General features: G+C 49.2%; 1 protein-coding gene across 2 annotated transcripts; it reads left to right on the top strand.

The window, feature by feature from the left end:
• Positions 1-1,118: 1,118 nt before the first annotated feature.
• Positions 1,119-12,882, top strand: NELFB (negative elongation factor complex member B). Of its 2 annotated transcripts, XM_051807972.1 has the most exons (14): positions 1,119-1,182; positions 1,222-1,368; positions 1,491-1,654; positions 1,834-1,933; positions 3,173-3,403; positions 4,321-4,506; positions 5,809-5,921; positions 6,339-6,441; positions 7,936-8,031; positions 9,226-9,368; positions 10,324-10,430; positions 11,309-11,450; positions 12,122-12,230; positions 12,481-12,882. In XM_051807972.1, exons 2-14 carry the CDS (start codon positions 1,267-1,269, stop codon positions 12,616-12,618), a joined length of 1,734 nt encoding a protein of 577 aa, XP_051663932.1. In that variant the 5' UTR covers positions 1,119-1,182; positions 1,222-1,266; the 3' UTR covers positions 12,619-12,882. The 2 variants fall into 2 exon arrangements, with proteins under 2 accessions (XP_051663932.1, XP_051663931.1); XM_051807971.1 differs by having other exon boundaries at positions 1,133-1,368.
• The last annotated feature ends 665 nt before the right edge of the window (positions 12,883-13,547 follow it).

Raw genomic sequence — 13,547 nt, 5'->3', positions numbered from 1 at the left:
TGGACCCCTTCTCTCACCTGGATATCAGGGATCATGGGGGTCTGTGAGCAACAGCCCAACCTTCAAATGGTCTGAGGGGCTCTAAATCACTTTGGTTTGTTCCTGGACAGTTATACTGGCTGCTGGGCAGACTCTAGAGGGGTTTCTAGGTGGCTTAGGCTGATGCAGCAGCAGATTGCACAAAGGACAAATAGGGAGATTTCCTCCCCCCCCCCCCTCTTCAGCAGCTATCCCGAAAGTACAGGCCTGTGAAGGCCAAATCATGAATGGGGGAAGGCCACTTCTCTGTTTTTAGTGGTATTTCCTCTTTCCATCACTGTCTGCCTGGGATCAGACAAGAGGGAAACCTCAGACACCCCCAGGAATCCCAGCCTTGCTGCCCTCTTAATGCTGTTGGCCAGAGCACAGAACCATGGAATCACAGAATCTCCTGAGCTGGAAGGACCATCAAGTCCATCCTGGCCCTGCACAGGATACCCCAACAATCCCATCATATGAGAACTCCTGGAGCGGGTCCAGCGGAGGCTGAGGAGACACGGAAAGGATGGAGCATCTCTGGGAGCAGGAAAGGCTGAGGGAGCTGGGGCTGTTCAGCCTCAGGAAGAGAAGACTGAACCTCATCCATGCCTGTCAGTGCCTGCAGGGAGGGGGCAGAGATGGACCAGGCTCTGCTTGGGGGGGCCCAGCAATGGGACAAGAGGCAACAGCACAAACTGATGCCCAGAAAGTTCCACCCGAACATGAGGAAGAACTTATTTGCTGTGCAGTGATCCAGCACTGAACAGAGACCAGAGGGGGTGTGGAGTCTCCTCACTGGGGTTATTCCAGAACCCTCTGGACACAATGCCGTGCCATGGGATGCTCATCCCATCTAACTCTGGGACGGCCCTGCTGGAGCAGGGAGGGGCCACCAGATGACCCGCTGTGGTCCCTTCAACAAGACCCAGGCTGTGATTCTGTGTTTCCGTGTGCCTGAGAGCGCTGTCCGAACGCTCCCCGAGCCCTGCCCGCCCTGCCCGCTCGGAGCCCGCGGGGAGGCCCCGCGGGAGGGGCGGCGGAACCTTCGCGCGGCGGAACCTTCGCGCTGCGGCGGCGGCGGCGGGGACCGCGGGAGGGGAAGGCGGGCGGGGACGGACCGCGCGGAACTGAGGCGGCACCGGGGCCGGGATTTGGGACCGGGATTTGGGACCGGGATTTGGGACCGGGATTTGGGACCGGGATCGGAATCAGGAGCGGGAGCGGCCCCGCGGGCCCGGCCAGGCCGAGATGTACGCGGGGCTGCAGGAGCTGGGGGTGGCCAACGGCGAGGACCTCAAGGAGACCCTCACGAACTGCACGGAGCCGCTCAAGGCCATCGAGCAGTTCCAGGTGCCGTGAGGGGCCGGGCTGTGTGGGGGGCAGGGGGGAACCCCCAGTGCCGTCCGGGCTTTTCTCTCTTTTGCTTTGTTGTCCCGCGTGCCGTTCTCAGCCCCGCTGGGTTGCTCTCTCAGACAGAGAACGGGGTGCTGCTGCCCTCGCTGCAGTACGCGCTGCCCTTCCTGGACCTGCACGGCACCCCCCGCCTCGAGTTCCACCAGTCCGTGTTCGATGAGCTGCGGGAGAAGCTGCTGGAGAGGGTCTCTGCCATCGCCTTGGAGGGGAAGGTCGAGGAGAGGTTGGTCGGCAGTCTTGGTTACTTGGAGCGACCCGGGAATTCTGTGAGAAAATACTGTGGTGACTTCTGCAGGGGAGAGTTTGATACCTCGGGAGTCAAGTTCCAGTGGCTCTGAGGTGAGCCACTCTGTCCCTTTACTGCTCCATGGTCCTTAGTCTCGTGCTGTCCCGTGTTTTCAGATACAAGAAGCTGGAAGATCTCCTGGAGAAGAGCTTTTCCCTGGTCAAGATGCCCTCCATCCAGCCCGTGGTCATGTGTGTCATGAAGCACTTGCCCAAGGTAGGACCTGCACTGTGCTGTGACGTCTCTGGTGTGGCTCCTCCAGCTGTGCTCCCTCTGCACACCTTTGCAGGTGTGTTGTTCAGTGTTAGGCACTGACTGAAGATTTCATTCATTCTTGTATCTGCTGCCAACTTAGTGGGCTAATTCAAAAGGCATTTTATGTTTTTATAATCAGATGAGGCTATTTCCCTGTTTTCCTCAATCCATGCAGCTTCCTAAAAATAGTCAAGTTCACTGATAAGTGAATTTTCCACAGCTGATTTAAAAATCTTTGACAAGTGGGAGATAAATCTTGAAGAATGAAGCTAGAAGTAGACAGGAGTGAGATTCAGATTTGTGAGACAGAAGTCTCTAGGAGTGTCCTTATTAAAAGCATCATATTGCACTTAAGGTAACGGATTCAAAACTGCTACTGGAATTTCAGTAAGTCACTGAGTTTGGAAACACCATCCCCAATTCTCAGCACTGTGGATTTAAAGGAAATCTTTCTTCTTCTTTGAAAGAAATAAGGAAAAGCTTGGTGTGTGATTTGGCTGTTGAAGAAGTGTCTTCAGGAGGAGGCAAGAGCTGAGCCTGTGGAACTGCTGGGTGTGAATGCCCAAACTGCCTGAGGGGATGATCAGTCGAGGGAGGGGATTGTCCTGCTCTGCTCTGCTCTGGGGCAGCCTCACCTCAAGTCCTGGGGGCAATTTGGGCACCACAATACAAGAAAGATCTAAAGCTGTTGGAGAGTGTCCAAAGGAGGGACATGGAGATGGTGAAGGGCCTGGAGGAGAAGAGTCTGAGGAGAAGCTGAGGGCACTTGGCTTGTTCAGCTGGGGAAGAGGAGACAGAGGTCAGAGCTCATCAGGGTCTGCAGCTCCTCCTGAGGGGCAGCTCCGTCTCTGCTCCCTGTGAGCAGTGACAGGGCCCAGGGAATGGCTGGAGCTGTGTCAGGGCAGGGTCAGGTTGGATCTCAGCAAAAGGTTCTTCCCCCAGAGGGTGGTTGGGCACTGACCAGGCTCCCCAGGGCAGTGGGCACAGCACCAAGGCTGCCAGAGCTCCAGGAGGGTTTGGACAACTCTCTGAGGGACAGGGTGGGATTGTTGGGGTGTCTGTGCAGGGCCAGGAGCTGGACTGGATGGTCCTGGTGATCCTTCCAGCTCAGGATGTTCTGTGATTCCATGATTTAGGTGTCTCCTGTGGTCAGTTGGGCAGGTGAGGGGCTGCCCTGTGTAACTGCTGTGTCCACTGCAGGTCCCTGAGAAGAAGCTGAAGCTGGTGATGGCTGACAAGGACCTGTACAAGGCCTGTGCCGTGGAGGTGAAGCGGCAGATCTGGCAGGACAACCAGGCCCTGTTTGGGGACGAGGTGTCCCCCCTGCTCAAGCAATACATCCTGGAGAAAGAGAACATCCTCTTCAGCAACGACATCTCCTTCCTGCAGAACTTCTTCAGCCCTTCTCCCAAAACAAGGCGTCAAGGAGAGGTGAGGCCAAAGGCACCCTCACAAGATGCTTGAGTGGAATCCATCAGTGTTCAGTCACCTTCATCACACAACAGGGGCTGTTTCCCCACCCAGCTTTGCTCCTCAGGTCTTGTAGCTTGACAAAGTCTTTGCTAGAAATACCAGGCCATTTTCTCCTACATATCTTGGTGAAAGCAGCAGGAATTATTTTAATAGTCACTCAGTGCTGTGTAATGATTGATGAATGTTCTAAGCTGTTTATGCACTTTTAAAAAAACATAGGAGGGCTGAAGTTTTTTTCTGTATTGTCCAGTCTGGCTTTAATACACCTCAGGTGTTTGGAAGGCTGAGCATCTCTATCACATCAGTTGGAATATGTTAAATTTCTTTTCTTGAGACCTCTTTTATAGCCCAATAAAATTTGCTTTACTTTTTTTTTTTTTTAATAGAAAGCTGTAGCTAATCTGGCATCCAGAAAAGTTGCTCTTTGAATGGAATTAATTACAGGGCAGTGTAAAGCTATAATTTCAGAGAGGGCAGTATGTTTGTTACATGGGGGTTGGTTTGGGCCTGTTTTGCTTTCAAAACCATGTACTGTAAATGGTCTGGTGCAATTTACTCCAGGTTTACACTGCAGAGTTGTGGTGTAACTCAGCACCACGCATCCACCTGTACACTCCCCCTGCAGGGAGAATCAGGAGGATAAAAGAAAGAAGCTTGTGGATTTAGGTAAAAACACGTTACGGCTCTGAAAGATTTGGTGAACGTACCTTGAACAAATGCTCTTGGAAATGCTGCCTTAAATAGTTCCTTTGCAGGAACTGGTGTCACTGTGGATGTTTCAATAAATCATGTCATGAAATTAATTCACATTCTGTGTGTGTGTGTGTGAAGTTACAGCACCTCCTGGCACTGAGTGCACGTTCTTCCCGCTGCAGGTGGTTCAGAAGCTGACCCAGATGATTGGGAAGAACGTGAAGCTCTATGACATGGTGCTGCAGTTCCTGAGGACGCTGTTCCTGCGCACGAGGAACGTCCATTACTGCACTCTGAGGGCAGAGCTCCTCATGTCCCTGCACGACCTGGAGATCAGTGAGATCTGCACCGTTGACCCCTGCCATAAGGTACTGATCATGTGGGACACAGGGGAGGGTTGCTGGAGAGTTTTCTGTTTTCCCCACTCCTGCTGCCCTGCAGGACTTCAGCCCAGAGAACATGAGTCCTGAACTTCCCCTGTGAAGAGAGTTCAAGTCTTGAGCCCAAATGTCATCTTATATCCCTTGGAACTTCAGGTGAAAATTTCATCTTGGTGAACCAGCAGTTTGCTTTCATTTCATAACCCATGAATCATTCAAATTTAGGGCACTTATGCAGTGTTAAAAGCAATGTCTAATCTGACACCTAATCTATGTAGGTGCTGCAAAAATAACAGAAACCATCAGCTAGCCACAGGTTCTTAATCCAAGCTTGCTTCCCTCCCAGTTGTGGCTGGTGTGATATACTCCATCTGCCAGTAATCTGTGTGTGAAATACTGCATACTTTAGATCTTGAATTATAAGAAAACATGCAACTATTCAAATACTGGGAGGTGACAGACTTGTTAATGTCACACCAGGGTTGTGTTACTGGCCCGTTGTCCTTAGTTAGTGTCACTCTGACCTGGAACAAGGGTTTTTCTCTGGAGCAGTTGCAAAATTTGATGTGTGTTATGCTCAGAGATGCTGTCCTAGAGTGAGGATAAATATTCCTGCATGCTTACTAATGTGTTCTGATCAAGAGTCCCCAGGTCAGTGCACAGACAGTGACTGGAGAGACAAGGGCAATTCTCGTTCAAGTTCATTCTTCAGCCACTTCATTTTGCCACTGCTAAATGCAGTGATGCTGCAAGGGCAATTGGTGAAAGCATTTCAGAAAATTCAGCAACCTGTGATTTTTTGACAGCTGAAATGTTGAGGGGAAATATAGGTTGGTTTCTCAAAGGGAAAAAAAGCCCTTAATGTTGGATTTCACTAATACAGCTCTAAAGCAGAAGCTCCACTGTCGATATTCCCTTACTTAGGGGGTGAGAGTGGTATTGCAATGGGCAAAACAGCCTGAATTCTTATTTCTAAGTGATACTGTTTCTTTCTCAGTCTCCTGTTTGTGTAAACCCACAGGTGTGCTGGGCAGTGGTGTGTTCTATAAGTGCCTGCTCCTTAATTCCCAGGGAATGCCTTTCCTGGGAGGGGAGAAAGTGTCACCAGGTCAACTCACCTTGGCATCTCTGCCTTCCTCTGTGTTTGTGACCAGCTTGGTCCCACTGTTAAAGTGACTTAATTCCCGGTGTTTGGAGGTCACTCTGAGCCTGTTTTCTCTGACATCACGTGTGTTATTGCTGGTTTAAGGAGTGGCTGAGGTTCATGGAGCTCTCTGCATTTTGTGACAGTTCACCTGGTGCCTGGACGCCTGTATCCGGGAGAAGTTTGTGGACAACAAGAGAGCCCGGGAATTGCAAGGGTTTCTGGATGGAGTGAAGAAAGGACAAGAACAAGTGCTGGGGTGAGGCTCTTGGGCTGTTTATTGAGGAACTGAAATGGGTTCCTGGCAGTCACAACACCTGGCAGGGGTTGTAGGTGTTAGTTCTTCCCTAGAGCCAGCAAACCTCCAGCAGCTCCAGTCACATCCCAGACATCCATGAGCATTCCTGCTCATGGCAGAGCCAAGCACAGAGCTTGCACAGCTTCAGTTGTCTCCCCTGTGGCCTGGTAACTGACTGTGGGAGAACTCCTGCTGGATCTCAGTGCAGAGGACTTTTTAGTCATTGTTTTTGGTTAACGTGCTCTTACAGGTCAAAGAAATACCATTTGTGGTGTTTTTACAAGGCAGGAGAAGGTTCACCAGGTGAGCACAGGTGCATAAGGACCTGTGCAGTTGTTTGTTATGTATGACAAGTGTTTGGCTTTTACTTCTCCTCAGGGACTTATCAATGATCTTGTGTGATCCCTTTGCCATCAACACCTTGGCCTTGAGCACCATAAGGCACCTGCAAGACCTGGTTGGGCAGGACACCTTACCCAGGGTAAGTGTTGCAGCTTGTGTACCTGATCTGAGCTGTGGTCTTGCTTGATTGGCATCCCTCAGGGAAGGGCTGGCACTGCAGGAGAAGAGTGACTAAGGTCTCAGGTGCATGTGTGAATAGGAACAAGGGAAAGGTGGTTCCTGTCCCTTTGTAGCCCTGCTGTAGAGCTCTGCAGGAGCACTGTTTGAAGATGGGCAGGGGAGAGGATTGTCCTGCTCTGCTCTGGTGCAGCCTCACCTTGAGTCCTGGGGGAGATTTTGGCTAACACAATATAAGAAAGATCTAAAGCTGTTGGAGAGTGTCCAAAGGAGGGACATGGAGATGGTGAAGGGCCTGGAGGGGAAGGGTGTGAGGAGTGGCTGAAGGCACTTTACTTGTTCAGCTGGAGAAGAAGAGACTGAGGTCAGACCTCACTGGGTCTGCAGCTCTGCTGGAAGGGCAGCTCCAATCTCTGCTCCCTGTGAGCAGTGACAGGACCCAGGGAATGGCTGGAGCTGTGTCAGGGCAGGGTCAGGTTGGATCTCAGCAAAAGGTTCTTCCCCCAGAGGCAGGTTGGGCACTGACCAGGCTCCCCAGGGCAGTGGGCACAGCCCCAAGGCTGCCAGAGCTCCAGGACAGTTTGGACAAGGCTCTGAGGGCCAGGGTGGGATTGTTGGGGTGTCCTGGGCAGGGCAGGAGTTGGACTGGATGGTCCTTGTGGGTCCTTTCCAGCTCAGCATATTCTATGTTTCTATGATTTTGGGACTCTCCAAACTGACAGTGAATCTTTTGCATGGCTCATTCTATGCTGGCAGCTGGGCAAATACAGAACCATATGCAGAAAATGTGCCTTCCTGCTTTGTCCTTCCATCAGTTTGTCTGAGAGCAGCAGCCTTTCCCCTGCCACAGTAAATGCCAGGGGTTAGTTAGCTCTGTCCTGCTCTGTTTGCTGAGATATAACACAGTTCCTGGAATACTGTCTGCAGGAGGTGCTGGAATGTTAAAGGAGGGCACCCTTACAGGTGTCTGAACAGTGTGAGGCACTTGCTGGTTTTATCTCTGAGTTCTTAGGTGTTATTGTTGGATGGAATAACTTCCCCATGACAGTTGAAGACTGAAATTTGTTTTGGTTTCAGGGCACAATATAAACAAAAAACCCACTGTCATTCTTACACACCCTTTCTCCTTTCTTCTGCTTGATTTGTCCTGTCACATATTACATTTCAGTGCACTAATTGGGCTGGACACGTTTAAAAACCACGTTGTGATCAGGTAGCTGCAAACTTCCTGGTGCTTTATAAAAGTTACAAAACCCCACAAGCTCTCAGGTGTGTCTGTGATGTGATTCCTGTCTGGGGAATCAGGTTTCAATTAAATTGGAGAACTGAACACCTCTAGCAGTCTTTGATAAAGCTGCTAATCCAGAAGAGCTTTGAATATAAACCACTGCTTTGAAATAAGTATCTGATGTGGAAGATCAAAATAACTGTTTTTCTTCTCCCCTTAAAATTGGAGGAAAGCCCAGACCTGCTGCTGCTCCTGAGGATGCTGTCTTTGGGACAGGGGGCCTGGGACATGATTGACAGTCAAGTCTTCAAGGAACCAAAAATGGTGAGCCATTCAGAATTTAACACATTTAATTGAACAAGTTTAGATTTGTTTGCTGTTTATTGTGTCCCTGATTTAATGTTCACTGTGCAAACCTCTCGTCAGAGCTTTCTTGGGGAAAAACACGTCAGTGGTCACAGAGCAGCAGCTCCAGTGGACTTGCTGTGAGCTTCCTTTTCCTGCTTTTTGATTTCCATGAGTGCCTGGCCCTTACTGTTCTAAAATCAGACTGTACCCCTGTTAAATACTGCACTGGTTGCTCACTGCTCTCCCACTGCTCCTGGGATCTTCCACACAACTGACAGGTTTGTAGGACACCTCTTGCATGAGGAAAGCAGGATTTCCAAGGCTGCTCTGAAACACAACCATGAGAAATGTTTCTCCCTTCCAGCTCTCTGTTGCAGCAGCTTTGTGCAGTGCCACATTTAGCACTTCCCATGCTTTGGAAATATTTTCCCAGTATTACAGGAAGCCCTGGTGCAGTTTCAGCTGAGGGCAGGAAGGCCAACCATGGTGTTGCACAGCGGGGCTGCTTCTCAAGAGAAATTTGCTGTTTCTGTTCTGAGCTATAAGGCAGCAAATGTCTACTGAGGGGGATAGTTGAACTCTCCAAAATATACCTATTCCTGGCTGCTTGCATGTTTAAATTTACCAGAGGGAGGGTGTGCTTCAACACTGGGACAGTGGCAGTGAGAGTGACCAATATTCCAAGGGTAACACTGTGATTTGTGTTCTCTCATGAACCTCTAGGGAAAAATGTTCACAGTTTCTTTCCAAAGGGAATCTCTGTATTGCAAATCTGTTTGTGTTTGTCTTACCACAAATAAGCCTGGACTATGCTGGGGGTATATAATTGTTGATAAAAGCAGTTTGGTTTCATCCTTAACACACAGTGCCTGCAGCAGTTTTGGGAAGGATCTCTCAGAGGAAGTGCTGTGTAATTGTCCAAAGAAACCATTTGAGCAGGAATATTCCTGTAGGTGAGGTGAAGTAAAATTTTTCTGATTACAATGGAACACATGGAAGTGAATTATTCAAGAGTTTTGACAGGAACTGGATGTCTGAGAGCTTGTTTTCCTCAGTGTAGGATGAGGCTCCTCTCTCTGCCTCGCTGTTTGCTAAGGCACTGCAGGACCATTAGGTGGCATGAAGTGATTGATGATGGTTCTTCTCCCTCTGTTCTTCCACCCCTCCAAGGAAGCTGAGTTGATCACCAGGTTCCTGCCCCTGCTGATGTCCTTTGTGGTGGATGACCACACCTTCACTGTGGACCAGAAGCTGCCCTCGGAGGAGAAGGGGCCGATTCCCTACCCCAGCACCATTCCTGAAGCTTTCACCAAGTATGTAATCCTGCCTCCCCAGCTGTGCCCATGCTCTGCTTACCACAGCCAAGCACCAGGGAACCAGCCAGCCCTGGCAGGGAAAAGTACTCCCTGTGCTGAAGCCAAGACTTCTGGGGATAAGATTTAGCCCTAATTAATCAAGGCTGAACTTTTCCTTTAACGGACCAGGTTTCCACCACGGTTCCTCAGATGAAATTTATTGACATGAAATAATATTTCTCGTAATGACCATTCTTTTGACAGACTGAATATGAAAGTTTTTGGTATTTCTGTTCAAATTGCTGCTTGTGCAGCTTCCCAGGCAGTGAATGCTCAGTGTTTGGGTGATATTTGGGTGCAGCTGGATGAGTGCCCATGCTGGGTTCTGGAGAAGCACTATTGGAAATCACAAAGTTGGCATTTTTGGCACCCACACTTATTCTCTGTTGATAACCTATCACTCCAGGGATGTCAGAAAGACAATTAAAACCCCTGTGGGCTCTGTTGTATTCATACCTTGCACTAATTTCCAGCACCATTCTTGTCTGTTTGCCAGAATCTGGAGTCCTGTATCCCAAGAGCTGTACTCTTCTCTATGATCTTTGACTTTTGGGAAACTAAAACACAGCAGTATTGGACTTTGTATCGTTTTTGAGTATTTGGGCTTCTTCTGAACCCCAGTTTGATTAGCACTTTTATCATGAATACATTATAAATGTCCACAATCAAATCCAGCTGTTTGGCTGTGAGACAGCACAATATTTGCTGAATGGTAGATTTTTTTGGAGCATGATAGTGAACATAGGGATGGATCCATCTGCTTAGTCAGTGAATAGCTGCTCTTCAGTGGGTTTGGGGTTAGCCACTGCTGTACCTGCTTGATTTCTATCAGTATTTTAAACCTCTTAAAAAAAAAAAATTAAAAATCTTTTTAAGCTTTACTGGTGAAGAAACTTTGCTTCTGCCATAACAGATTCCTGCAGGAGAACAGAATAGCCTGTGAGATTGGGCTGTATTACATCCTTCACATCACTAAACAGAGGAACAAGAATGCTTTCCTCAGGCTCCTGCCAGCACTAGGCAAGTTTTTGTCCCATCTTCTATCCTGTAGCTGTATAGGAGGCAAGTAAACCTGGAGTGAAAGGGATTTCAGAGCCAAAGACAGAATGTTCTCCCTTTGGCTCTTCTGTTGACTTAGTTGTGAGTCCCTGCAGAAGTGCTTGGGTTTGTCTGCAACTAGGGCACTTTTCTGCTGATCTGAGAGTCTAGGGATAGTGGCTGAGGGTCAGTTCCTTAGATCAAAGGCTCTGTTAACAACTAGGTGAGAACTGTTTGAATGAATCTGCAAGATAAAAGAGCAGATGGCTTAATTCTACTGCTGCCCAGAGTAATTGCAGGTAACCAGAATTTCCTGGGACCTGGCTTTGTGTGCTGAGAAACCTGTAACAAAATAGGATTGAACAGTCTTAAATTTTTTACTAGGATTACCTTGTTCACTGACTCCTCTGGGATAAGTTGCAGGAGAGCTCTGAAGCAACCTGCTCCTAATCTTTAATGTCTAAAAGATCAAAGCCACCTGCCTGGGCTACCTGTTTTCTAAGGAAATGATTAAAAATGACTGAAAGCGAGTAGGCTTGGATTAGGTATTAGGAAGAAATCCTTCCCTGTGAGGGTGGTGAGGCCCTGGCACAGATTGCCCAGAGAAGCTGTGGCTGCCCCTGAATCCCTGGAAGTGTCCAAGGCCAGATTGGACAGGGCTTGGAGCAATCTGGGCTAGTGGGAGGTGTCCCTGCCCATGGCTGGGGGGTTGGAACCAAATAATCTTTTAAGTTCCTTCCCACCTAAACCATTCCATGGTGAAATCTCACTGCCAGATTTTCAACAGGAGCCTCAGCTCTGTGGTGAGGTTTTGGCACATCCTCATCAGCCTCTGTCTCTTTGCTTTCCATGTTGTTTAGTTGAGACATTCAGTGACTTGGCCTTCAGTGATATTTTCCTGCACCTGCTCACTGGGAACCTCACACTGCTGGGGGATGAGTTTGCACTGGAGGAGTTCTGCACCAGTCTCTTTGATGGCTTCTTCCTCACTGCCTGCTCCAGGTAAATAGGATTTTCCTCAGAGGGGAGTGAAGGGAGTCAGTTTACAGAATGCCTGAGACAGGTTTCAGTGCTTTGAGCAGTATAGTATAGTTCAGTATAGTAGTTCCATGTTTTTCTTTAGGGAAAGGCTCATATTTTGTGACTTTTTATCAGCAAAATTGTAATGTGCTGATTATAAATTATTACCTGAACTGTAATTCATTATTCATAAATTGGAGTTGCAAAGGAGAATATCCTTCAGGCTTTGCAGTAGCTCTGAATATGCAGAGTTAACTCCAGCCCTTTGCAGTACCAGCTGCACACAGAAATCTGTTGTTACTGCTGGTAAGTCCCTGTGGTTTAGCTGGTGGCCTGCAGACCAGATCTGACCTCTACAAAGCTTCCCAAAAAGTGGCTGGAGCTGCTGTTGGGGCTGCTGCTGCTGCATCCTCCACACATGGAGGGATAAACATCCACGTGCACGTGGCCTGTCCTACAGGGATGAGCTGCTGCCCTGTCTGTGCTTAAAATCTCCCCCTCACTCCTCGTGGCTGCTGCAGGTCCACTCCTGTTGAGCAATTCCACGAATCCTTTTGGAAAATTCTAACAAAGCTCCCAGTGTGTGTGGGTGTGAATTACTCTGGTGCTGTTGCTGTAGCTTTCTGGCTCTCAGGGTGGTGCTTGTTCTGCAGAAAGGAGAACGTCCACAGACACGTGCTCAGGCTGCTGCTGCATCTGCATCACAAAGTGGCACCAGCCAAACTAGAGTCTCTCCAAAAGGCTTTGGAACCCACCAAGCAGGTAGGAAGGGGAGCATGAGAAGGGGAAAACTGGTTGCAGATGAAAGCAGCTGCCTTTCCAGACGTGGTTTCATGGACCACGAGCTCTGCTCTCAGAGTGTACTGAGTTGTAGCTTCAATTAATTACCTTGTAGCTTCCTTCCTCTTCCTGGGCTGGTTTTACAGGGTGATGGCACACTTGCTGAGCTGGGTAGTAGGGGCTACAGTGGAGTGTGACTCTTGTTTTTCCCCCCTCAATTCTCATTTTACAGAGTGGGGAAGCTGTGAAGGAGCTTTACAACCAACTCACCGAGAAGCTGGAGCTGCGCAAGCCGAGTCCAGCTGAGGTGACTGAGACCCCCTCCATGGAGCTGCCCTTGCCCACTGTGCCCACACCAGCCTCACGCTGAGCTGGGGCTGCAGGAGAACAACTAACCCAGTGTGAAGCTCTCTGCTGCCTTCTGAGTGTCTCTGCCCACAGGGTGGAAACAAAAACAAAGCCACTGAAGCTCCTTCAGGAAACACTGCAGTTTGCCCAACTCATGCTGGCTAGAAAACTGTATGCAGTGCATTGCAAGGTTTACTTTTCTTAAGGATAGCTGAGTGTCTTCTTGTAGAGCCCCTTAAAATCTGACTGTACATTGTTTTTTCCGAAAGAAAATGCATATTTTTAAGCTTGGCATCTTGTGTTTTTAAACTGCTGTAAGAACTGCTCAGTGAGTGTGGAACCCCAGTGTGGTTGAGCAGGTGGTGTGGGCTCCTGAGGCTTTATCATGGCTTTCCTTGGCCTTGGCCTGCTCTTGGGGGTCTTTGAGAAGATGCTCAACAAGAGGAGGTGTCAGAGGAGATAAGCTCCACTGATGCCATTTCCTATGTGAGGTTTTAACTCTTCTGGTAGATGGTAGGACATGCTGCACTAGTCAGACATGTCCACTGCTGTCACAGCCCAAGCAGCAGTAACAGCCTCTTCTCAGACAGGCTTTTACAAAGAAGGCCAGAAATCAAATCATTCCCTCCTCTTTTCTCCCCACTTTTCTCCAGAGAAGTAGCTTGGAATGAGTCCTGGAGCAGGTGAAAAAGAGCAAGACTGGCACGTTCCTCAGTGACAGTGAGGTTTGAGTGTAGGGGCAGTGAAATTCTGGTTTTGAAGAAAGAGAATCATAGAATAGTGTGGGTTGGAAGGGACCTTAAAGCTCATCCAGTTCCAACCCCCTGCCATGGGCAGGGGCACCTTCCACTAGCCCAGGTTGCTCCAAGCCCCGTCCAACCTGGCCTTGGACACTTCCAGGGATCCAGGGGCAGCCACAGCTTCTCTGGGCAACCTGTGCCAGGGCCTCCC

This window comes from Manacus candei, unplaced genomic scaffold (genome assembly GCF_025592945.1).
Source record: "Manacus candei isolate 608988 ecotype Guabito, Panama unplaced genomic scaffold, ASM2559294v1 h1tg000071l, whole genome shotgun sequence".
Taxonomy (NCBI): Eukaryota; Metazoa; Chordata; class Aves; order Passeriformes; family Pipridae; genus Manacus; species Manacus candei.
This window is presented reverse-complemented; position numbering and strand designations above follow the sequence as displayed.